The sequence below is a fragment of the Haplochromis burtoni genome, unplaced genomic scaffold (genome assembly GCF_018398535.1).
Source record: "Haplochromis burtoni strain Fernald_Lab_line unplaced genomic scaffold, NCSU_Asbu1 Contig_154, whole genome shotgun sequence".
Classification (NCBI taxonomy): Eukaryota; Metazoa; Chordata; class Actinopteri; order Cichliformes; family Cichlidae; genus Haplochromis; species Haplochromis burtoni.
In genome coordinates this window covers 608,084-633,339 of record NW_024582515.1, presented here as the reverse complement: position 1 = coordinate 633,339, position 25,256 = coordinate 608,084, and the positions used below count along the sequence as shown (strand labels likewise).

General features: G+C 42.2%; 1 protein-coding gene across 1 annotated transcript; it reads right to left on the bottom strand.

Annotated features, from left to right (window-relative positions):
- Nucleotides 1-223: 223 nt before the first annotated feature.
- lats2 (large tumor suppressor kinase 2) lies at nucleotides 224-24,850 on the bottom strand. The gene is made up of 9 exons (XM_005932521.3): nucleotides 24,617-24,850; nucleotides 18,465-19,222; nucleotides 6,771-6,903; nucleotides 5,066-6,663; nucleotides 4,116-4,343; nucleotides 3,554-3,908; nucleotides 2,981-3,163; nucleotides 2,749-2,855; nucleotides 224-1,965 (listed from the first exon to the last, which is right to left on the bottom strand). The coding sequence occupies exons 2-9, from the start codon at nucleotides 18,822-18,824 to the stop codon at nucleotides 1,408-1,410; spliced, it is 3,522 nt and encodes a 1,173-aa protein (XP_005932583.1). The 5' UTR covers nucleotides 18,825-19,222; nucleotides 24,617-24,850; the 3' UTR covers nucleotides 224-1,407.
- Nucleotides 24,851-25,256: the final 406 nt, after the last annotated feature.

The following is a 25,256-nucleotide window of genomic DNA, read 5'->3' as shown; positions in this document are numbered from 1 at the left end:
AACCAATATATTTGTACATTTCAGAACTAAATTTTTAAAAGGATAGTAAGTGTTTAGAAAACTATATATAATGTTTTTTGTATTGCACATAGTCATACTATCACATGTTTGGCTGTTGTAAGGACATGTTGCTTTGTTTTGTTGTTTTTCTTTCATGATATCCTCCAGATCACAGGAGATTGGTTAAGTTACAATTTACAAAGTTACAACTGTCGGACTGATCTTTGCTAAATAGCTGTACAAGTGTGCATCTTAGTAAATATGTGTGTGTATTTGGAGCTTTGATTCTCAGTCCAACCCAACTAACTAAGCCTAATGTGACCCAACAGATCCTGTATAGATCAGGGGGGTTCTCTTAATTCTCTTGAAGACTGAGAAAATATGTTAAGTGCTAGCAACCTGCCCCACAGTAAACAGATAGTATAATTTCAATACAAGAGCTTCTTTCATCTGATCTAACTCAAGAGAAGAATTTACTGCAAACTAAACCTGGCTTGACTTTTAGAGCTCAATTTAGAGCCAAGTTAGGACAGAAACTCTGTGATTGGAAGCATTTTAACAACACAAGAATATACCTAACAGAAAACTGAGTTAAAAAGCATCAGGCTCCAAAACATTACACTGAGCTGAAGTTGGCACAAAATGAGGCAGGTGTGGATATATAAGATTCTGAAAACTAACTGCTGCAAAAAAAAAAAAAGGACACATTTTTCTCTCACACCACAAGAATGCAACTCTTTTTTTTGTGGCTGAGTGTGTGTCAAAGGACTCTGGAAGAATTTCTTTGTCCACCTAGTGTGAGCCAACCTCTTGAAACCTCAATATAGACACTGAAATCAACCTGAAATCCAACATCCCTACACTACTGAGCTGTGTGTGCGTGTGCGTGTCTTTGTAGCTTATTTTGCAGCAGCTGTGAAAACAGGCGCAATCAACAAGTAAACTGGTTCCACTCTTCACATTGCTGTGTCAAATATTTGAGTGTAAAGCAGCTCAGTTAGAACAGGAAGTAGATCCTGTGTCTGAAGGTCACTGTGGAGGTGTTTTAATTGTCCGTAAGACCAAAGGTGGAAGGAATGGGACAAGAGGCTCCTGGAAGAACCAGAATCTCCTTTCGACCAGTACAGTGTCTGAGTCCTGCTCTCCTGACCACCTACGCTTCACCCTCGATGTGGGTGCTCACACCTGCCGTTTCTTGGTCCCAGATGAGGGGGATGTTTTGTATATATGCATTCCACAAGGGGGCAGTGTTCATCTACCCTGTTCTTGCAGTTCAACAATCACAGAGACACATGCACACCTCTACATATACATGAGAAGAGAAGTGATAGGTGGGAGGGTCGTGAGCTGAATGACAAGGGCAGCTAAGAGACACGAGCCACTCAGGAAGACTGTCAGCATGCAGCTCTACACATACACGGGCTCACACCCCTCCTCCTGCTCTCCTTCTTCCTCTTCATCTTCCTCATCCTCGTCCTCTTCTTCTTGTTCCTCCTCCTCGTCTGGGCCCATTCCGATGGCTCCAGGTATGCTTAGCGACACCTCGCTTGTCTCGAGCGGTTTAGGGTAGCGGAAGGGGCAGCCGTTATCGTCAAAGAACCTGCGGAAGGTAAACTCATAGAAGGCGTGCTCTGGGTGCTTCCCATGAGGGGAGCAGAGAGCATCCAAAGCCCGGGTGCTGTCCCCGCTGTCACTCCATGCACCGGGACCACTCTCCTCCTCCACTGGGTCAAAGTTGGATGTGTCCATTGGGTGGGCGATCTTGGGCCGGTAGGGGGCCGGCTGCTGCCGCAGATTGCTAGAGAAATCCACCTGGGAGAAGAAGGGGTGAGCCTTGATCTCACCAGCGCCATTGGCACCCAGGCGATCCTCTGCAGAGCAACACAGGCGACCGATGATATCGACAGCCTCTGGGCTCAGTTTGACCTGGGCGGGCACCTGCAGAGTGCTCTCCCAGTTAATGACCTGCAGAGCCGCGAGACAATGCATGAAGTTAAATCAACAGTAAAATATGACCCAGCTCTTGTATACATACTTAATAATTGGAGAAATTCAATGCAACAGTTTTGACTTCAGCTTTAAAGTCAATATCTACACTGACAACAGGATCTGAGTAAGACAACGTCTCTACAAGGTCCACTCAGCTACTGTTCTGGAGCTGAGAACAGTAGCTGAGAAAAACACAACACGTTGTATTGTGTTTTTCCACAATACAACCAAAGGTATATAAGATTGTGGAAAAACAGATGAACCTCATGAAAAGCTATAGCGTAAACCTCATAGTGAAATTGTTTACAGCCAGATTATTGTGTTTCCAAAAACATCTGTGCAGCTGTATATATACAGTGGGCCGTACTGCAATAGACTCAATGACTGCTCATTTACTGGATGTACTTTTAATTGGATTCCAGCTGCTGTCACCTAAGTTGACTGTAATTCCATGCTATCTCATTCTTCTTCTCTATTGTTCACAGAATTTCCTACTCATGGTTTAGGCTGCATTTTCATCCACTTGTCTTTGTGTCATTTTTTTGTGCCATTGAATTTAATTGCTCTTACCGAGTCAAGCAAAGTGAACAGAAGGAGGAAATGAAGAGCTCCTAATTTGACGTCTAAAGGACAGCAAATGCAATCTGCCACTGTTTAACTGTCCTGGTCTGCTGCAGCTGATCTGATCCAGTCACTGACTCATTAGGTCACCAATTAAAATTCAAAATAAAAGCAGGGACATCCTCCCTCTTCACTGACCTTAATCTGAGTCTCAGTGGGCGTGGGGGCAAGGAAAGGCGGCTGTCCCACCAGCATCTCAAACAGGATCACTCCCACACTCCACCAGTCACACAGCTGTGTGTAACCTGCACACAACACGCACATCAGGTCAACTGTCTAAATGCTTTCTTAGAACACAACATCCAGTACAATCAAAGGTGTGTCAGTCATCAGATACTGTGCAGTAATTATGCTTTTTATTCTCACACACCTTTGCGCAGGAGCACCTCGGGGGCGATGTAGTTGGGCGTCCCCACCAGGGAGTGTGCCAAGCAGCGTTGGTGCTGTCGGTTGGCGCGTTGCTCCAGTGTCATCAGCCGGTCGCCACACCGGCAGTTGGATACATCGTCCCAGAAATCACTGGGCTCCATGCTGTCTTGTCTAATGTGGCTCCCTGAAGACAGAAGGTGAGAGCAGATGTTTTAAAACCCCACAAAGAGAAGGATATAATACCACATTGCCTGGTGAAATTCAAATTTAACAACCTGGACAACTGACAGTACTCTTGGCAACTGCTCAAATTTGGTACCTGTAAAGTCTGAATGCACCTACATGTTCATTTAATTTTCCCCTGAACACAATGTTTGAGAAAACACAATCAAAACCTGAACTCTCTCTATTAGAAATCACCAAGCATGAGTTGTACAAGAGTCCAACGAAAATTGTGTGCATGTCTGTATTTGTGCATGTCACAAACATCAACACACTAAATCCACACACGGTGTCTTCGTAGTTGAGGGAGCATGTATTTGTATGTCTGTATATTCAGATAAAAGTGTCTCACCCTTCTGGTAGTACTTGGAGTTGTGTGTCCAGCGGAAGCCTGTGCACAAACCAAAATCTGTCAGCTTGATATGTCCATCCAGGTCAATGAGGATGTTGTCTGGCTTGATGTCGCGGTGAATAAAGCCCATCTTGTGTACGCTCTCGATGGCTAGTGTCAGCTCTGCCACATAGAAGCGTGCCAGAAGTTCGGGGAAGACCCCCATTCGGATGAGCAAGCTCATCATGTCTCCGCCGGGGATGTAGTCCATGACGAAGTAGAGGCTGTCACGGTCTTGGAAGGAGTAGTAGAGACGCACCACCCACTCGTTGTCCGCTTCCGCCAGGATATCGCGCTCTGCCTTCACGTGAGCCACCTGCGTAACGATAATCCTGATTTAGCCTGTTGCATAACATCTTATCACAATCAGTAGTGTCCACAAAGACACAAATGTGTTGAACCGCTGTTCTACAAACATAGAAAAAAAATGTGTGAATACTTTTATACACCTGGTGAAAATGCACAGGCCAGAACTCAAAAGGCAAAAGGAGTGTAGTAAAGCAATAAAAATGCATAAACTCACCTGGTTACGATTAAGGACATCTTTCTTGCGCAGTGTTTTCATGGCATAAAGTGCACCAGTGTCGACTTTACGTGTAAGACATACTTCGCCAAAAGCACCTATGCCCAGCGTCTTGATTTTGACAAACATGGACTTGTCCATTTTGGCACGGCGTAGCCTGTTATAGTTGGACTCTTTCTGGTACAGCATCTTCCTCATTTGTTCTTGCTCTGCTTCGGAAAGGCCGGCCTGGACAGGAAGAAGAAGAGAGGTTGAAGAGGATCAGTAAAGGGAGGACATAACGGCTATGCAACCTCTTCAAAAGCAGCCTTAGAAATAGTTTAAGGATGAGATCATTTTTCAACACTGACTAATAATGACCAAGGAATGAGGCTTGAGCTGAATTCAGTGACTTGACCTTTACTGCTTGTTTAACTCATTACATGACTTAACTGTCTGGGTCTGGCTGTGGTGTTTTTTTCTATTCTAAGCATGTCTTTAGGTCACAGCAAAAAAAATAAATACATTTTAAATGCAGAGGTCAAAGTTCTGATTCAGGACAAACACATCAAACACAAATGTGAAGTCATTTCGAGACAAAGATCTTACTGTCTACAGCAAAGTCTTGAGGGAGAATTGTTGGCATGACAAGCTCTTGTACGTCACTTCTCTGTGCCCATCATAGTTCTCACCTAAAAACCTGAAGGCTTTACTGGTCATTTTTTAGGCATTAAAAATTTTCTTCAATCTTGAATCCTGAGCATTTCCCAAACCACACTGATGGGATTTTTTATGATTTTTTTATCATCAGCTTAGGTTTCTTTAAATATACTTTGAAATGAATTTGTAAATACTCAGAGATTGTTCAAGACAGCCTAATCTTCACAGTAAATCATTTGCTTCTATTATATACATTCTGCATTTTACTTATCTAATGCAGTGCAGGATGAAAAATGTTCATCTTGTCTTACCTTGGACATCTCCTGTTCCAGCTGAAGCCTGCGGTTGAGTTTCTGGTGGTAGGTCTTCATCACATTCTCTATGTGCTGCTCCATGTAGAACTTGAAGGCAAAAGGTGAGTAGCTTTTGATACGTGACTCTCTCTTTTCCTCATCTTGTCCATTTTTCCTCACGGGAACAGGGGATGTCTGGATCTGCTTCTTGTCTTTCACTGTTTTTTCTCCCTTCCCCATCTTTGTCTTCTCTTTCACTGGCTGGCTCTCCTCAGCCTTTCCACTCCCTCCGCTGCCACTGTGAGTACTTCTTGCAGCAGGGTTGTTGAGGTCCTGAGCTCCACACACACCTGCAGCTCCTTCCAGGGCCCCTGTCTCACCTGCCGCCCCAGACATTAGGAGGTTTTTGGGGTAGGGTGGTGGTGGACAGCGTGGCTCCTGAGCAGGCTCGAGCGGGTATGTTTCTTCTGGCATGTAGGGCAGAGGCTCTGATGCATCCTGGGCCTGAGCAGTCATCCAGCCAGGGTGACATGGTCCCACAGCTGTCTTAGGTTCTGGCCTCATTACACGGATACTCTTAACAGGCTGTTGGATGGGTGGGGATGTTACAGCTGTGATGGTATTAGGGGGGCCCAAAGAAGGCTCCTGTTTCCCATTAGCAGGTGGTGCAGCCATCCCAGGCCGGACAGCATTTGGGCCTGCAGAGCGACTGTTAAAGGAGTTAGTTCTGCTGGGGACACGCACTTCACCTCTGAATGGGCCCTGGGGCTGTGGCTGTCTGGACTGAGGGGCCCCTTCAGGACCTGGCGGCCCTGCCCAGGGGTGCTCATAGAGGTCCAAGTTGAGGCTGGCCCTAGAAGGTGTCATCAAGCCCTGGGGCAGATCTGAGAAGTCAGGGACCATGGCCACAGCACCTGGAGAACGGGACATCATGTGGACTTGGTGTGAGGTGGGGCTGGCCTGTCGAGGGTGAGAGTGAGGGGCGAGGTACAGGTTAGCAGGATATCCTCCACCTCCTCCCGCTGGCCCATTCTGACCCATGCCTCCTTTCCCTTGCATATTGACATAATTATCTGTGGGTGACATGGGGGGCGGTGGCATCTTGTTTTGGAAGGAAGGGGTCCTCTTGACTCCATAGCCTGCAGACTCCATCATGTGTGTCCTGGCATGGCTGTAGTCATAGTGTGGGCCTGGGACAGGGCCACCTGGTGGTTGTGGCTGGAGCTGTAAAGGCTGGCCAGGGACATTGTAGCTCATCATAGGCCCATGTTGCTCCATACTGCCAGGGTAGCCCTTCTGCTGTGCCCCTGGGGGGTACATAGTGTTTCCTGGGTTGCTCTGGGTGGCCATAACAGATGGATAGGTACCCATACTGGGAGGCCGACCCAATGGGTTTCCCATTCCAGTGACCTGTGCTGCACCAGACGGGGGCATCATGTAGTTCATAACAGGTGGAGCATTCATATATGGTCTGGGCATCTCACCCTCAGGGCCATAACCTTTTGCCCCGTCATACATAGAATTCCCCAGTTGATGATACGGAGGCATGGCACCTGCTTCACCTGAAGCCTCCAATGCAGGCCGGTGGTCCATTGAATTTGGCATGCCAGCTTTTCCTAGAAGGTGCAGGAGGAACTTTTTGTTATCGTTTAAATATATGTAGTGAAGAGAAACTAAAATCTACTAGCCAAGTCAATTTGCTCACATGAGGCTGTATTCATACCTGGGGAAGTTTGCTTGATGACACGAACGATGAGCTCATTCCGAGGGTCGAGGTAACTCATCTTGCTGATGTACTCTAAAGCTGCTTCAATGTTCCTGCTGCCCGTCTGCTTCAGCGCCCGTATCGCCATCTCCTGTGAAGAAAGCAGACACGAAAACATTAAAAACACGCACACACACGCACGCATGCACACAAAACACAACAGTCCTAGTAGGTGCTCAAGCACCTGCATCCTCTCCACTTAGGGTCACATACCAGTGATTTCCTCTGCCAGACAACATGCAAAAACAGTAGGGGGCTGAAAGTCACTCACAAATTAGTTACTGGTTTTTGTATTTTTCAGTGAGACAGATTTAAAGCAAACACAGTTTCTCACACACACACACAGACACACACACAAACTGAATTTTTAGAAATGAAAAGACTGTTAGTGAATATACACTTTGCCATATTCAAAGAAAACTCTTTCAACTTGGACATTTATCCTTCTGCTGCATGATCATTTGTATTTGGGGAAGTTTTTTTATGTGTATGATTCATAGTCGCAGTGCAGCAGGGTGTGGTCCTGTGTTCAGAGGCACTAACAGAGCTGCTTCACTGGGAATGACCAGTAAGAATGTCTTCTAATACAGTTTATGTATGCCTCAGTTTCATTTCAAACCAGCTGAATAACCCTTACATCTCTTACCACTATTTTATACTACAACGTCATATTTTACATCTTAGAGTTCGTTTGGTCTTCCTACCCAGGTTTGGTTTATTTCTGTTGGTTTAAAAATTACATTTGAATAAGACTGGCTGTTATGACATATGTCACCTTTTTCATTTAAAACCTTTTTTTCCTGGCTTTTCTCCCTTCCTCACAGGTGGGGCGCGCAGAGTTAATCCCAGGCCTGGAGACGTGTGCTCAGACAGGTGGGTCACTATAAAAGCCAACGGTATGTAGGTCACCAATGTGAAAAATGCTGGTTAACCACTTTGGCATTTTCTATTCATCAGTTGCCGTGTAATTTACAATTGAGACACTGCAGGAAAAATGCGGAGGAGGGAACAAGCAGAGAATTCTGCTCCAGTCTATGGCAACAATGCCAATCATTCTCTTGGTTCTTCTATCACATTCAAGCGGGACTTCTTAAATGGTTCTCTGCTCAGACTTTGATTTAGAGGGTAGAAACCCACAATGATTGAATTAAAGATTCCAAACTGCATCACCTCACATCTAAGCTGGAACAGAGTGTTTCCTTAAATAACATTACTCAGAATCCAGGGCCCAGTGTAGAAACGTAATGCAGTAAAATCAAACAGACCTGTGGTCACTGACCCTGTGCACAAACTATTTAATAAATGAAAGAAAACTATACACATGAATGGCTGACAATTTGCTTTAATGCATAAAGGCAGTTAGAGAATGACCTGAACTTTCTCAATTTATGACCTATGGGGATCCTATGATACTGGAAAAAATCCCAGTGCGAGACTTTAAAGATGAAAAGGGAAACACGAGGACCAACTAACCAGAATATCAGTGATATCGCAGCTCATCCACTTCACATTTCACAGGTTACTGCCCATAAAACAACACATACGAGCTTGACCTTGAGCAAAGTTTCATTTCAGACCCATGATCATTGTGTGTAGGTGTGATTGAATTCTGACCAATCCTGTAGGAGGAGTGGGAATTTTTGTGAGTGCTCACTGGTCCCTTGGCCAGACAATCTAAAAATCAGTTGCAGCAGTAGCTGGAGTACAGAACAAGCCAGAGATTCACTAAGGGCGTCTGCCTTGGTCAATATGCCAACTGCATTTCGTTACCTTGTACTTGTGACATGTGCAATGACAAAGTTGAATTCTATCCTATTCTTTTCTATTCTATTTTAAAGTGATGTCACAGACAGTGTTTGCACTCCTAAGTCTTTACAAGACATGGGCACGTGTTTCAGACTTGGCACTGGGCTTATCATTGAATATCAGAGTTTCTGTGACATTGACGCTGCATGATATTAACTTTTAAGGATGGCGTTTAAGAGAGAAAAAAAACTGCCTAAAGAACACGAGAAAAAAATAATGATGAAAACTGGGAGTGGCCCTGACACTTTTTTACATCTGTAAACGGCACTGTGAATACCTGAGGATGTACAAGAACACTGACCAGTAGCCTGGCAAAAGATCCAACATGACAATGAGCCTAAGGACACTCGCAGCACCTCGCAAGATGGAAAAAAGATTAACTGAACTGACCTAAACCCAATGTTCAATGGTTATAATAGCTCTGGAGTATTATAGACAGATAGGTGACACAAGATAACTCTCCAGCAAAGACAAAAAAACCAATTATCTCAAGAAGTGGTAGAATGTTTCTCCATAATTATCTATGCCAAGGAGGATGGAGATAAAGAAAAGATGTGAAAGTAGTGGGGAAAAAATTAGTGCCTTTCTTTGCTTAGGTTTCTAATGTAAGTCTTGCATTTCTGAACAGTCATGATTTCATTTGTCATGCAGAAAAAATGACCTAAAATTCCAGTAAAGCAATTACTCGAAAAGCTGATACAATCTAGAGTGATTAAATGTGCACACACACAAGCACCCAACCCACTTGTTAAACACGATATCTGTTACTGATACACTGCTTTTTCAGTCAGAGGTTGCCCATTATACAGTTATTATCTTGTTTGTTTAATCGGCTTCAGTTAACCCCCAGCAGGGCTTGAATAGTATCATCCCAATGTCGCTCACGCTACGCCCGGTTTGGAAACGCAAATCCTCTGCACCTCAATACGTAATTTTAAAGAAACCAATGATACCACAAGATCATCATCAGTAGCAGCATTTCAACAAGCAAATCCCTACATTTATAACGTCTCAGTTGTGTACTTGCTGATTGCAGGGTAACATCAGGGTTTTTTAAAATCCCTCCTGATGACAGCTTTCAACGTAAAAGATGATGATGATTTATCGTCGTGAACTTAACATGGCCTTCATAACCGTTAATATGCAAACAAGTGGGACAAAAATCTGAGAAAACAAAAATTTCTCCTTCCTTCTCCGAGAGAGCAATCCACACCTAGATGACTAAAGTCCCCTCAAATGACATATGATCTCAGTGCAAAGACATGTGAAGTCAGACGTCTCAGAGCAGAGCAGGCGCCCCCACTGACAACATGAAGGAACAGCAAGTGCGTCTTCTCCCCTTTACACCTGATGATAAAGGCTAATGAAATACTTCCTTTGGTTGAAATGACACAATGCTGAACGACTCAACTAAAAGACTGTGCCATAGATGTAAAGTTGGTTTTTGAATATATTTTAACTATGATGTTGTGACGATTTGTCATTTAAGCCTTTAGCCAATCACGAGTCGTATTTAAATAACTCTGCTGTCATTTTAACATATGCTTAATCCGACCACCCTCAATTTCTTTGTTATTAATAATTTGTTTTAAATATTGTTCGAAATGTACATCTCATCTAAAGTCGTTTGAATGCTGTCCTTGTTTGAAACATGCTATATAATCTATATGTAACACTCAGACTCAGACTTGTCATGGTTGTCACTGACACTAAACACATTAAGGGAACACTGGAGGCGTTTTCTCAGAACATAAAACAAAGGAAAAGCGTGTAATCGAACATCAGAAGCAACAAAATACAGCTTTGTCTGAATGGAAGGAAGGAAATGAGCAGATGAGAAAAGTTTTATCCCCGAGGAGCCATTTTGTGACCCTACTTTCTGCGGTTTCTCAGAAAGACTGGCTGCCTTTATTTGTCAGGAGTAACCTAAATCAAACATACTAAATGGCTTAAAAATGGGACCATGCAGCAACTGTGGGCACGGATGTCTTTGAAAGGCAGGAAATGCCAAGGCGACACACTTTCTGTGCCCACGGTATTGTGTGTTTGTGTACGGCATTCATCTCTGTATATGTGTGTATAAATAACACTACTGGATGCAACGTGCACAAACCTCCTTTTCTGTGTCTCCTCCCTTTGCATGCACATAACTTTATGTGCCTTAGCTTAAAACTGACCACACACACACACCAATGTTTATACTTTGTTTCCTGTGTATGTGTGTGTGTTACATTCCTGCATAGCCAGCAGAGAGTGTTGGCTGCCAGAGCCGCCCAGTAATGTCACTTTTTACCCTTCTCCCTTCAGTCTTTCTACCTTGCGCACTTTTCTCATGTAGGACTTTTTCTTTAAACATTCTCTTTTTCTCTCCAGGAAGGAGATAAAGTTAGTATTTCTCTTAGTTATAGGCACAGAAATGGACACAATTATGGAGTGACAAGTGGAAAAGAGATATAGAAATCAAAATGTTGAGTGTTTGCCTCTTTCCTTGAGTGGGTGTGAATGCATTATCATCAGTTACAGAACATGCAGAACATGTTCCCTTTCTTACAACCAGGGAAGGTGTGGGGTTTCCAACATTTTAGAAAACCTCAGACAAGTTCAGTGGTAGTAAAGTTTGGGATATTCTCAAATCAACCTAGAAGAAATGACCCAATGCCTTTTAGGCGTTTTAAACAGCTGCACTTAAATACGGTGAACAGTCAGATGACATGGAGATGGCAGCTGCTCTTCAAAGGTCTCCAATGCATTCAGCTTATTTCTACACAGGACCGTGCACATGATAAAACATGGATGAAGCTTCTGGATTGGAAAAGTAAGGCTAAAGCGTAAGTGCCTTAAACCTGCTTTCAATTCGATTTCTTTCTTTCTTTTTTTTTATAAAGTGCCAAATCACAACAACAGTATCCTGGGTGCTTTATATTGTAGGATAAAGATCTAACAGTAATACAGACAACACCCCTACAATCAGAGCACCTCCTATGAACAAGCACTTAGCGACAGTAAGAAGGAAAAACTCCCTTTTAACAGGAAGAAACCTCCAGCAGAGCCAGGCTCAGGGAGGGTCAGCTATCTGTCGCGACCAGTTGGGGGTGAGGGGAGGGAGACAGGACAAAAGACATGCTGGGGAAGAGAGCTATTTAATATGAAGGCCACCAGATGGTGATAGCTGCGGTTGTAAAAACATTTCCAGCCTATATAGAAGTGTTTGGGAAAACAGTGTTTGACTTCTGTAAATATCTTCCTGCTGAGTTTTTACTCACTCATTTGGGGTCAAATTGAATAAAAAAAATTTTTTTTGTAAATCTTGGCCATGAAAAGTTTAAAAAGCTTGATAATATTTATTGTGCGGTTAGCGCTGTTTCCTCACAGCAAGAAAGAGTTCGACTCCACCATCTGGGCGGGGCCTTTCTGAGTGGAGTTTGCAAGTTCTCTCCATGTTTGCGTGGGTTCTCTCCGGGTACGGCATCCTCCCACAAAGAGATGCACTAAGTGGGGTGAGGTTAATGCGTGACTCTAAATTGCTCTTAGGTGTGAATGGTCGTCTGTGTCTCTATGTTTGTCCTGTATAAGATTTGAGACCCGTCCAGGTTGTACTCCGCCTCTCACCTCCAGCCTCCAGCCTCGCCACAACCCTGATAAGGACAACCGGATGGATGAACAGATGAAGGAAAAGAATAACATTCAGAATGATAAGTGGTGAAACCCATTAAAGGTGTTTCCTTATCCACAGTCATCTCCATTTCTTCAAAAAATGTAGCTTCTAAATCATGTAAAACTGTTTTTTTAATAAGCCAAAATATTGAATACAACAATAATTGAAACTTAAACAGCTGTGAGACAGAGAAAGTGGGATGTGCTGAACCCTCAATACAGCAGTACTCTGCTTTTTTGGATATTCCTCTGTTTAACAATGCTCTATGTTTGTGTATGTGTGAGTGTGTGCGTTAAGCAGAGGCGGGCCTGGTGACCCTGGCTGTCATGGCGACAGATGTTCGTTGCTCACATTCCTCAGCTCAGGAAGCAAGAATTCAAGCTATTTGCAATCTGGATGGGCTCTCTCCCATCTCGCTCCTTTTCTCTCTCAGTTGAAAATATCCAGGCCACATTTGCACCCCTGTCATAATGGTTGCAGGCCGCAGGCCGCCGAGTTATCCAAACGCATAATCACCAGCCTACAAACTAGACGGAGACACACAACCTGCTGTGACACATTGACAGAACAAGCACAAACAAACACTGTTTTTCCCTGCACTATGGTGATTTGGGAATTTTAATTATCATTTTAACCCATTTCTGAGACACACTGCAGTGCAAGACCCTTCAAATCTAAGCCACATGGGAGATATTTTGGAGTGCAGTGCAGATGGGACATGGGGAGAGAGGCGTCCATGCCTCATTTTTGCATTGAGGGCTGTAAAAGAAAATAATTCTGTCCTGTTCCATCATGCAAAAAACTGCTTAGCAGACACAACAAATGCACCACAACATTTAAGCCGAGAGACGCCTTTCTTACAGTCATTATTACAGTGCTAGCTGAGGAGAGCCTTTTTTTGTCTACCCTAACATCACAAACACAAGCCACACTGCATCCAAGTCACGTCTTGCGTTTCCGCAGGTCCTTCCTCCCTGCAGCTGTCAGACTGTACAATCAAAACTGCTCCCAGCAATCACAACTGCTGTAACTGCAATAATTTAATCAACCAATTCGCACTACAACCTGGTTTGCCTCTTATCTGTAGTTATTTTTATTTAATTTAATAACTGTACAGTACTCTGTTTATAGTAACCATATGTAAATATGTAAGAAAAATTGTGTATTTTCTGTTCTGTGTCCTGTGTACTGTTTGTTGTATATGTGTCTTTCTGGCTGCTGTTACAACCAAATTTCCCCTTGTGGGACAATTAAAGGATTATTCTATTCTATTCTATTGTATTGCTGGCCTCATCACAACATAAACACTATCATGTATGTTTTCTCACACGTTAATATGCTTAGCCAGTTCCCAGACACAGGAAAAGGCCTATGAGGATGGTCTAGAAGTTTAGAGGGGAAAAACAAAAATCGAAGAATGTAGCCCCCCCTGCCCCCTTATTTCCTTTCATTCCATTTCATCTCAATGCCTTGCATTCCTCCCCCACCCTCGATCCCCCTCCAAAACATTTCCGCCTATTAAAAAAAATATTATTATGTAACGAGCCACATAGCTATGTAATTTGTCGCTGGAAAAGACATGAGAGATGAACAGAAGGAGAAGAAAGACAAGACTAGTTGATAAGAGCTGACCTGAAAAAAATATGGAAAAAGAAAATAGGAGTAGAGGGGAGGAGCTTAGCAGCTCAATTCAAAATAGAGCAGTACTTATGGCTTATTAATGATGCAAACAAACAAAGCAGTAGTATGTGTGCACAAGCAATGAGACACTGCAGTTTATACTTACGGTAATATGTGGTTAAAGGTTTTTCACAGCAGAAAAAGCATACATGTAAAGACACTTAACGTTACTGAGGCATCATTAATGGCTTCTACTTTTCCTAACACAATGTACTAAAATTTCTGATGTGAAAAAGTGCTGCAAACATTCACCCACACAACATGTGAATGTGGGCAGTCAGTCAGGCAACAACTCTGCTAATGTCTGCTTCAACTCAGGATTAGGTGGTGCAAAACAGCTGCTCAATCGGAATCTGTCGCTGCTTAATATTCGAGGGTGGTTATGAGTGTCAGGGGACACAAACCAAATGTGAAGAAGCAACAGTCTTCCAAGTGTGCAAATTCATTCAAAGATACTTTACAATCCCTTTGTAAGGATGGAATATGGTGAATTTTAACAACTGGTGGTACAATATTTAATAATATTTAATATTCACCAGATGAAATCCTTTGAACAGATTGTTTTTAGATATGACATTCAAATTCTCTTATCCATATTGAATGTCATGCACGTGTCCTCACACTGTGGGTTTTTTTTAGTAGCACGTGTTCTCAGTGTGACAGCCGAAACTATGCTCCAAGCTCAAATTACCTGTCTTTAAAGGTATATCATTACTGATTTTACTTCAACTTGATTTTACTTTGACTTGTTTCTGTACATTTCTGCGAGTCTCTCTGTTTTTTGTATTCACAGTGTCTGACAGACAGACCAGAGACAGAGGAAGAGTAGGAGAGGAGAGGCGACACGTTGGGTGGTGACTTGGCTGCAGCAGAAGGAACTGTTCCACCCTGCTGCCATTGAATGTTCACTTCCTGTTTGTATTGACTGGGCCCACAGTGCAAAATGGTGGTAGCAATGGTCATCTAGGCAGGACTGCAGTAGCCCGTCAGTGTTTTTTGTGATAGCGTCCAAAATAACCTTTCTATATATGTGCATGTTCAGACCCACCACCACTACCACAAAAAACCCCCAAAGACAATTTAGGCTTTTTTTGTTGGTGACAGCATGTGACATTGATGGTTTAGATACCCAGCTAATAGCTAGCTCATATTTTAAGCCCATTGAAATTGTTTGTTTTAGCAGAACAAGGAATCCTGTATACTTCAGTGTTTTCAATGTAAGCAAAAGATAAGTCACTCTAAAAGACTTTCAGATTTTGAGTATTCTGAAGTACTAAGGTTAATTATAGTTCCACAGGCTTCCACGCTAAGACCAATTCTATTTATATAATACATGCTCACTTTAGGCACTATTATTCAAACCCACAGCATCCATTTTTGTTGCTATGCAGATGATACCCAGCTTTATCTATCCATGGAGCTAGATGACACACACCAATCAGTTAAACCGCAGGAATTTCTTAAAGATATAAAGACCTGCTTCTAGATTCAGGGAAAACTGACGTTATTGTAACCTGATGGTGCTATTTTGGCCTCCAGGAACACTGTGAGGGATTTTGGAGTCGTTTTTTGACCCAGATATGTACTTAATCGTGTATATTAAACAAAGATGAAAAAATCTTTCTTGCATTTGCACAGTATCTCACAATTAAAAAGATCCTGTCTCTGTGTGATGCTGAAAAACTAGTTTATGCATTTATTACTTCCAGGCTTAATTATTATAATACATGATTATCTGACTGTCATAAGAAGTCTCTGAAAAGCCTTCAGTTGATCCAAAATACTGCAGCTGGAGTCCTGACAGGGACTAGAAAGAGAGTTTGGATTTCTCCCATATTAACATCACTTCACTGCCTCCCTGTTAAATCAACAATTTAATTTAAAATGTGTCACCTCAAATCACCTTGAAGAGACTGTTAATGTGATTTGGTGCTGTGTAATTAAAAGTGAACTTATGTAACAACATCCAGGTAAAGGTTTTGAGTTCAACTTGACTTACAGAGTCTGCTTGAGAAAATCTAAAATGTACCTCAAAACATCAGCAACTAAATAATCTAGTCTGAAAGGGATTCATTCCTTAATGCCTAAATATTTGTGCTTTACCCCTATTTACGTGCTCCTGATGTTGTGGTAATCCCTTTGGTCCTTTTGAATTAGCCATTGCCACATGCCAGCCAACACACTTCTAAGCATCCAAGAAAGGCAGCAGTTTAGGCTAACTATTACCTGCTTTAATAGGTAGCTAATAATTTCAAAGTATTGTTCGCAAGATGTAGTTAAAGCAAATAAATCTGAGCTGATGGAATCTTGGATAATTTTTAATAACTTAGTGAAAATTAAAGGGGGTTAATATCTGTTTTGTTGGAACTCCTATCAAACCACGACAGTAGTTCCAACAAAAGAGAGTGGTAGTAGTGGTTTGAATGACTCGGGTAATCTTTAATGGGAGACTACTTGAATATATCATACTTTTCTTCTAAAATCTAGTTGAGGAGACTATAACAGCATCTCAACTCAAAGTTCTGCTTGAATAAATGTTCTCAGTACGAGTGCCATATCACCTTAATGAACATTTCACCCAGGCTTGTAGTTTAGAACATATTCGCCAATGAAAATATGTGAGGCATTCCTGCCATCCTGTTGGGCATCCAACAAAGGAACCTAAAACCTGAAGTTTCTGTAAACATCATGGTCTCAGTTGTGGAGTGATATTTTCTCTACAGACCACTGTAGCCTTGTGGGGTATTAGTTATTTTAGTAGTTCCTGAGAAGGAACTACTAAATTTAGGTTTAAGATACAAACACACACCCAATATCACACTTTCATGACATCAACAACTGCCATGTGAATTATGTAAGGAATTAGCAGCAACCTCAAACAACCCAAAAGATAAGGTGCATCAGTTTAAATGTGCTGGGAGGCCTGCAGTTCAGAACTCAGTGCATTAGGAGGTGGACACCTTTAGGATATGTTCTAGTCAGGACCCAAGATATACACATTTTATAATCTTAAGTATTTTTTTTTGTCAAGGAATGAAAATAATAAAGGAAACTCTTATAATAACATGTTTTCAGACCTTTGAGGTCCATATTGTATGATCAAGCTCAATAGTTTTCAGCTGGAGTCCAGGTGTCTGTCTTCTGTCCTCAGCCAAAACATGGAATCTGATGTGTTACTAAAAATTAAGATGTCACATGAATATTTCAAGACAATTAAACAAACTTGATGGATTTGGTTTCTCAAAACTAGAAACAAAACAGGCAACAAAAAATGTAGCGGCTAATAAGTTAGGTAAGAAGGATTAGCCAAATGTGCAGCCTTACACCATAGCAATTATCACAGTATAGTTACAAAACTGACATTAGCGGACCAGTGAAACAGGTAAGAGACGAACAGACAAATGAATTGCTGTGCCCAGTTTAACTCTAATGTATCACACATCGAAACAAAATACAAAGCAAAGGTCCCGCTATCAGCGAATACCTGACATACAGGGGATGTTTGGCTGTGATAAGCTGAAATCAATTTGGCTGCATGGGGCATTCTCCCAACTCTTTTCCCTTCACATGTTGTGTATGGGCTTGAGTGGCGCATTCTTCACATACCGTGCTCAATCACAGGGCTCATCCTCAAACTCTTTAACCACACATGTAGCAAATCTGGACTCACTGTATTTTGTGATGATGCGCTGTGATGTAATCATCTGGCTTAATCCCCCCCAAAGCTCTCTCTCTTTCCAAAGAAATCTTTAAAACGTAAAATAAAAATATGTCTAAAAAATAAGAAGCTTTACTGAGTGACTTGGGTGAAAAAGCTTGAACTGGACTCCTCACTTCCCATGGAAACACTCTCTCCTCACCCTGACCAGACTTCTGATGGAGTACTTGCATTTCTTAAGTGGGACAGAGCCCGTTTAGGAAATCCACCTGGTGTTTTAACAATCAGCCCAGTGTTACATAACCGAGGCACTATACACTTAGCTAAGCAGACTGTGCATTGTATTTTATCTAAGAGCACAAGCATCCCTGAAAGCTTCCTCTAGAAATTCCTGACTGACAGAAAAAAGTGGGTTTGAACATCTAAGTCAAGTGGGAATGGTGGGAACCGACACTTATGACACCAATGACTAACATATTCAAAACTGTTTAAGGGAGTCTCGTGATTGTTTCACAAATTTAGCACATTTATTCAACCAATACGTCTGGTCTTGAGAAGATCATAGATTCAGGTAAAACTGAAGTTATTTCGCTAAGACTGAGGTTTGTTTTTTTTGTTTTTGTTTTGTTTTTTTTGGGGGGGTGGGGGGTTAAAAAAGAAATCCAGCTGAATTCTAGTAACTTAATGTCACCTTAAAGCAGACTGATTTACAACACTGTGTGCAATGCATTAAAATACTACTGATACTAAACAGTTTGTTAAGGTAAGACAATTGCACGACAGAATCACCCATCTGCTCCCATAACAAGATCATATACTGCCGCTGGAAACACTCCCTATCTCTAAAACTCACCTTGTCACAACCAGCGTTCACCAACTCCTGCAGCATCTGCCGGTTCACCTCCCCGGCCCCTGCTGGGTGTCCTGATCCGGAGGTTGAGCCGGATTCAAAGGGCTTGAGGGACTTGCGGATTTCCCGCAGCGCATTCTGGTAGTTGTTGAACTTCTGCGGGGGTCTGAGCTGCTGCTGTCGGCTGGTTGTGTCTTTCCCGCTCTTGGAGTCTGCCCCTTTGCCTCCCTCATTCCTGGAGCTACTGCCATGTAAAGCCTGGCTCACCAGCTTGGCCGGCTGCTTCAGGCCCTCCTTGATCTCTTGAAGCCTTTGCCGTGTGTTTCCCACATACGGGGCTGCGGGGAAAGTCTTGGGCCTCATGGCCACAGTGCCCAGGGCAGGCACCTACTCTAAAAAGGGAAACACGCACACAGAAGCACACACAAGAACACACTCACACACACACACAAACTGGCACTCACTGCCCTACAACCCTACGAAAGATTCCCTTTAAGCTTGCTGACCTAAATAGATAAAAAGCCTCCAAGAGCACAGATTGGAGGCACAGGTTTTACGATCCCTACTCTATGTCCCTAATTTTTTTCTATCTTGCTTTCTGCTTTTGATTCCTGCTCCCGCTGTGGTGGATGAAGGTGAGGCAGGAATACTATAGGCATTACATGGTGTGATTTTCAAGGCTCAGGTTCCAGCTTATTCCAGGAAATGCAGCTGGTCACAAGGGCATCGTGGAGCCAAACGATGATGATGCCAATCTGCGCCTGTGGGTGAAGAAATGAAGTTAGAGCATGAAGACTGGGCTTCCACATCCCATTCAATTTTATCTAGATTTTCTAAAAATCAAAGCACATACAGTAAAAAACTGTTAACAACTTTAGAAATGTGAGATCACAAGATACCACACAAAAGTAAGCTGTTCTGCACCAATATAAAGTGAAGTAATCCTTGTGGAGCCAGTTAGACCTTTTGGAGGTCAAATTGACTATCAGCACTGCATATGTACTCTCACATACTTTTATGCATAATCCAGGAATGCTAGAGGTTAAAAAAACACCACCTGCCCCCCACCCCATCAATGCATAGCTATGATAGCTCAATTCAGCTCCTGTCAACGTTGATACTTGGTCATCGGTAAACACCCATCTGAGAACATGGGGTCAACACAAATGTCCGACCCTCCCTGCATCAGCGCCTCTGCCTTTTATGCTCCTCTGTGATCTTACATATGACACTGTCTGACAATCTTATCTAGAAGACCATGCTCCGCAAGAAGGTTACTCCGCCAGTGCAGATGGGCTTTCTGTCCAGAGCCTCAACTTTACAAGCTTCTCACATAGGGCTGTGCGATATGACCAAAATCTCATATGCCGATATAAGAATTCTATCGTCCGATAACGATATAAATCACAAAAATGTAACATTTTCTGTAAATTCTGTGAATCTCGGGCAGCTCGACTTGCGGGAAGTGTTTCCAGCTGCGCGTCGTGTAGCTGGAGTCGAGTGTTTTAACCAGTGACCATCAGAACGGTGAAAAAATATTGCCGTAAACAGTTTATTTTGCCACACGACGAAACAAACGATAGCGTAAAATGAAACGATAGACGTTTTATATCGTCATCCGATATATATCAATATATCGAACAGCCCTATTCTCATCTAATCACAAATACTGTACAATAGCACAGTAGACCTGACTTGAATCATATTAAAGAGGTCAAGACCATTTGGCAATACTAGATTTGATTAATATCATACTTATGTCTCACATTAGTCAATTTATGAACCATATCAGTTGAGTTAAGAGCTTATATATCAAATCAAACCGTTAACCGTTAACCGTTTCCTGTCTAACTGAGAAGCTCACAGGCTTCAAATAGTTTTAGAGAAGCAATACCAGGTCTCCAGATACCAATCTCACCAGCACTGAAAAACTGCTAGATACAATCCTCTTCTGGCAGGTTTCGACATGGCTGTGGTTTTCAACTCATGTCTGCAATTCCAACCATTTTGTGAAGCAAACATCTTTCAATTGATTGGATTCTATTTCAAAAAGTCTTCTTGGCAGGTATTGAATTACACCTGACAATTATCCTGAAAAGGAAAAATTACTTATGGGCAATTTTCCTCTTTGCCTAAATAAAATAGTTATTTTGTCAATGAGAACATTTTCTGTACTTGATCTACACAGACCTGAAGAGAAGCTGCAAACAACCTTCCTGTCTATATGCATAAACAAGGAATGAGTTATGTTCACCACATGCTTACGTATTAACAAATACCTAAGGGCTTTCATTAAATAACGTACAGCATGATGGATTGAGAGGGGAAAAAAGCGACTTTCTGCAGCAGTCTGACCAAGACCAGTGATTATTTCTCCTCCCACAGACCAAGGAGATCAGCAGGTCATCGTACTATTCCAGTCAACAGACACGGACACAGAGCCGAACGTGTCACTGTTGGTGAGTTATTATGAGCTCGTAACAACATTACATCACGAGAAGACCTGCTGTTTGTGTGCTTTCTAAATGTGAATCATTATGCTAGCCGCACAACTACTTCAAATTCAAATTTAACAAAAAAAAAAAGGGCGACAAAATTGCTTTTTATTCTAACGGACAAATCAGAGACGTCACAATTCTACCCTCAAATTTAAGCTCAGATTAAATGATGTCAAATGGTAAATGGCCTGTATTTGTATAGCTCTTTTACTAGCCCCCCTAGGGACCCCAAAGCGCTTTACACACCCAGTCATCCACCCATTCACACACACATTCAAACACTGGTGGAGGCAGCTACAGTTGTAGCCACAGCTGCCCTCAATATTAAACAATGATACATTTCAAGAGTTTTTCAATATGGTTCCATGTCAATATGGGTTTTATGGTTTTTATCTAGTAAGGTGAAAAGTTATCAAAATGAGTTATTACTATTATTATTATATACATGTGTTTATTTAAAACCAGCCACAGAATGTGAAACAATCCACAATTACCAGGCAGCCACCTATTTTTTTTTATTTTGTAGATTCAAGAAGGTTACGTCCTATTTTTACTCATGACTGAGTCGTGTGTTTGTTCTCAATTAGCAGAGAGCAGATAGCGAAGTATGTGCAGTATTGGATTTTTGGAGTTTTCTGGTTGAGCTGATTTACTACAAGTTTCCCCGGCTGATGTTATCTCAGGATCGCGGTAGTATTCCCAGAGCATTTCATTCCCACCCCCCACCCCCAAATGTTCCAATTTTTATATAACTAACATTTATGTATAAAACTTGAGGGAGTATTTCGATGGCATACATCTTTTTTAACAACCTAAAATGTTTTATTGAATGTCTTAAAGTAGCCAGTTGAGCATCGGGTGGATTCTAATTTTTTCCCCCTCAAACACCATTAACATTTGTCTCTGAGATATCATGACCACAACTTCTTTTTGTACTTACTATAGCTGCCAACAGAGATCTTTTAAAGCAGCAAATGACTTCAATTTAAAGAAAGTGTTTGCAGATACCAAATTAAACATCCAGATGTTTCCATCAGTTTCAAACGTGCCACAGCTTTGATTCACTGATAAAGTAATATAGTCTGAAAACTTTGAAGCGATGGTGATGCATCCTACTGAATTCTTACACTATCCCAGAGACTCCCGTGTGTCTGTGTGGAGGTACAAAAGAATACCTTCAAAAGAAAACACACCAAAACTAAAATTTACAAGTCAAGCTTTGGTCTTAGGCAATGCCAAACAGAATCCACCCAGTGCTGTGATATTCTATATTTAGATAATTAAAAATACATTCTTAACAATATTATCTTAATCTTACATCCCTCAGCATTACTACCAAGCAGCTGCAGAGGAAAAAGCTTCCAAACATTAAAAGCTGTTGAACTGCATCCCCAATCTCCTCCTCCTCCTGCTCCTCCTCTCTAGCAGTCTCCATCCCTTTGGGCCATTTAAGGAGGACACAGCCTTCACTGTTTGTACAGATCAAACTTTGCATAGACAAAAACATGCTTTTTCTTTTTACACTGCTGGGTGGTGGGGTAACATGGGGCCAAGCTCCATAAATGTTGCCCCATCTCCGAGATCTCTTGCCTCCATTCCTGCGATGCTTCAGGCGTCGTGTCCAAGCAATGAGCATTCCTTTCCACAAGTAAGTACAAGTAAAATACCGCAGCTCAATCACGGGGCAGTACGCTGACCAAAATAACCCAAAACACAAACTACACGGACAGTATCTGTCTATAACTACAAATCTGTAAGAAGAAAAAAAAGACATGACTCTGCCCAAAACAATGCTCTACACATAACCACCCCCATCACTGAACCTTACTCCTTCTTTGACCTAACCCTAAACCTAAGATGACTTAAACTTCATGCTTTTGGACTTTTTGACTTTTAATGGCACATGTGACACTTTAAACGCATGTTTCAGGTTATGTCTTCGTGGACATGTGTTGTTCATAACAAACTTTAGCACACTATACCACAGCTTTCTTTTTGGTCTCACCAAAAACAAAGCTGCCCACTGTGATGCTAAATTGGGAAAGCATGCATTCTGCAATCTTGGACCCCACAGAATACTGAGCAACGCGAGCAGCTGGCAGGTTAATATTAATAAGATTGTCTCTAACCTGCCTGATGGATCTGAGAGAATGTGGACGGTCATATCTCTGCTGTGTTTGGGAAATTACGAAGCAAGAGGAGGCGGAGGTGGAGGAAAGAACACAACTTCCTAATGGGCAAAGCTGGCCAACAACTAAGCTTTGGGTGGAGTAAGACAGGGGGTAGAGGTGGGTGGGACCAACTCAGTTAACGTTGCAGGACACATCACAAATGTGCAGGCAGGGACAACAGTTGATGGAAACTGGCTGCAGCTGTGAGAGTGCAAGTGTGTGTATATAAGAGGGAAACAATTTGGCTCTTTCTGTGTGTATCTGATGTACTGCAGCTCAACCCCAAAATCAAACCGATATGTTTTCCCTGTAGCCTTTCGAGTCATCTACCCATCTATATTGTTTTTGTGTGCATGTAGCCCACTTTTGTACATTTGTCCCTTTAAAACAATATGGTAGTAGTAATAACATGTAATAATCCCTGCATACTTCTTACAATCCACTGTGTTGACAACATCACCACCAAAGCATCTGTTTGTATCCCAGTGGTTCCATTTTGACAGATACCTCTGACGTGCATGACACCACACTGCTGCGCCACCCTAGTCTGAGTGAAACTGGTCCGACTGTTTGAAAATGTGACCCCCCTGCTACAGGACACAGACAGGCAGGAACATCAAGCGTCCATTTAAAACATGTGACTTTGGTTTGCATCACCCAGGTCTGCTGTCACTGCTGAACTAATCAAAGCGCTGGACTGTCTGGACAGACAGAAGTGTGTCAAGCAGAAAGAAAGAGTGTGTGTGAGTGTGTTTTGTGGATAGTAGTGTGGTACCAGTACACCTGAATGAAACGCACTGTTGCATCAGGGCCAAACTATGCAGGCCCTGAGAGAAGTGAAAATGACAGAATCAAATCAGATGACTCCATTTTCATTTTCAGATACAATATAAAAAAATATTCTGACCTGTTATGAATTATTTTATTAAGCTCAGTTCTTATTAACTATGAATCTGTTCGCTCACTTTAAACAGTGAAATGAATGCAGGATCTTCTGACTAACAGCATCTACAAAGCATAGCTTCTGTTACTGTTAGTGATCCTCAGAAGAGGCAGAAGTTAGGATGCCCAAATAAGATGCAGTTACTTTAAATGTACACAAATAAACAAACATTTAAACATAGACTAAACCCTTAAATTGAATTCCCACATTTGCACCAAAGCTTTAAAACTAGTGTACAGTGATATTTGTATAGGCATAAAGGTCCGGAGAGCCCTGTTTTAAAGCGCTGGGGCCTTCTCAGCAATATCCCAGGCTTGAGTTGGGGGCTGAGAGCAGCAACACATTCCAATGCAGGGAGAGAGAAAAAATGGAGGCAGTCCTGTAAGCTCCAAAGAGGCTCAAACATACAGAAACTTCAATTTCGTTTTCCATAAGCCTCGCTATATAACACACCCATAACGGAACGTTTTGCTCAGCAACAAGTCGTGGAAACAAGTCACACCACCACCACTCCCCTCCCAAAAAAAGCAACTCTCAACTTACCATGTGATAGAAGTGGCGAGAATAACTCAATATGAAGAGAATAAATTCCGTTAAACGGCAACTTTTTTTTTCGTTAAAGAGTCCGGTTCTCGGTTGTTGAACGCGTACACCTAGCTCAGTGGGTAAATATGATGAAATGAACCTCCATTTTCTCCCCAAACTCCAGGCAGGATCAGAACTTCAGCACAAAGTTGGACACTCGCTGCATTGTTAACATTCCTCAGGTCACGTGACGGACCAACGCACGTCAGCGGACCTGAAGATCGTCTATTAGGCAACTGCCGTTCACTCCGTTCACGTTGTTAGCTAGGCGCTATTACCGTTTGCGAACAAATTAAAATTAAAAATGTTTTTGTGTATTCGGCGTCGTACAAATCTTTTTTTGTTGAAGTGCATTAGTAAGTTTTACTTTTGATTTTAATAACGAGTTAAGTATAGAAACAAAACTGCGGGGTTCTAGTTTACGCTGTCAGTGCAATAGCGAGTAGTAACGAGCTGTGGTTTTCACCGCGACAGTGACTGCAAAAAGCAACGGAGTGGGACGTCTTGATTTCCTTCCTCTGAAATATTCACAGGCGGAGCTTCCTCCAAGCATTTTTCCCTTTGATAAATAAAGTATATCTGCACATTACATTACTCA

Coding starts and splice junctions, on each gene's coding strand:
- lats2 (XM_005932521.3), bottom strand. CDS start 18,824: ATGAGGCCCAAGACTTTCCCCGCAGCCCCGTATGTGGGAAACACACGG. Junction 3,909..4,115: donor ATGTCCTTAATCGTAACCAG/GTGAGTTTATGC, acceptor ATCGTTACGCAG/GTGGCTCACGTGAAGGCAGA. Junction 2,856..2,980: donor CGAGGTGCTCCTGCGCAAAG/GTGTGTGAGAAT, acceptor TGTTGTGTGCAG/GTTACACACAGCTGTGTGAC.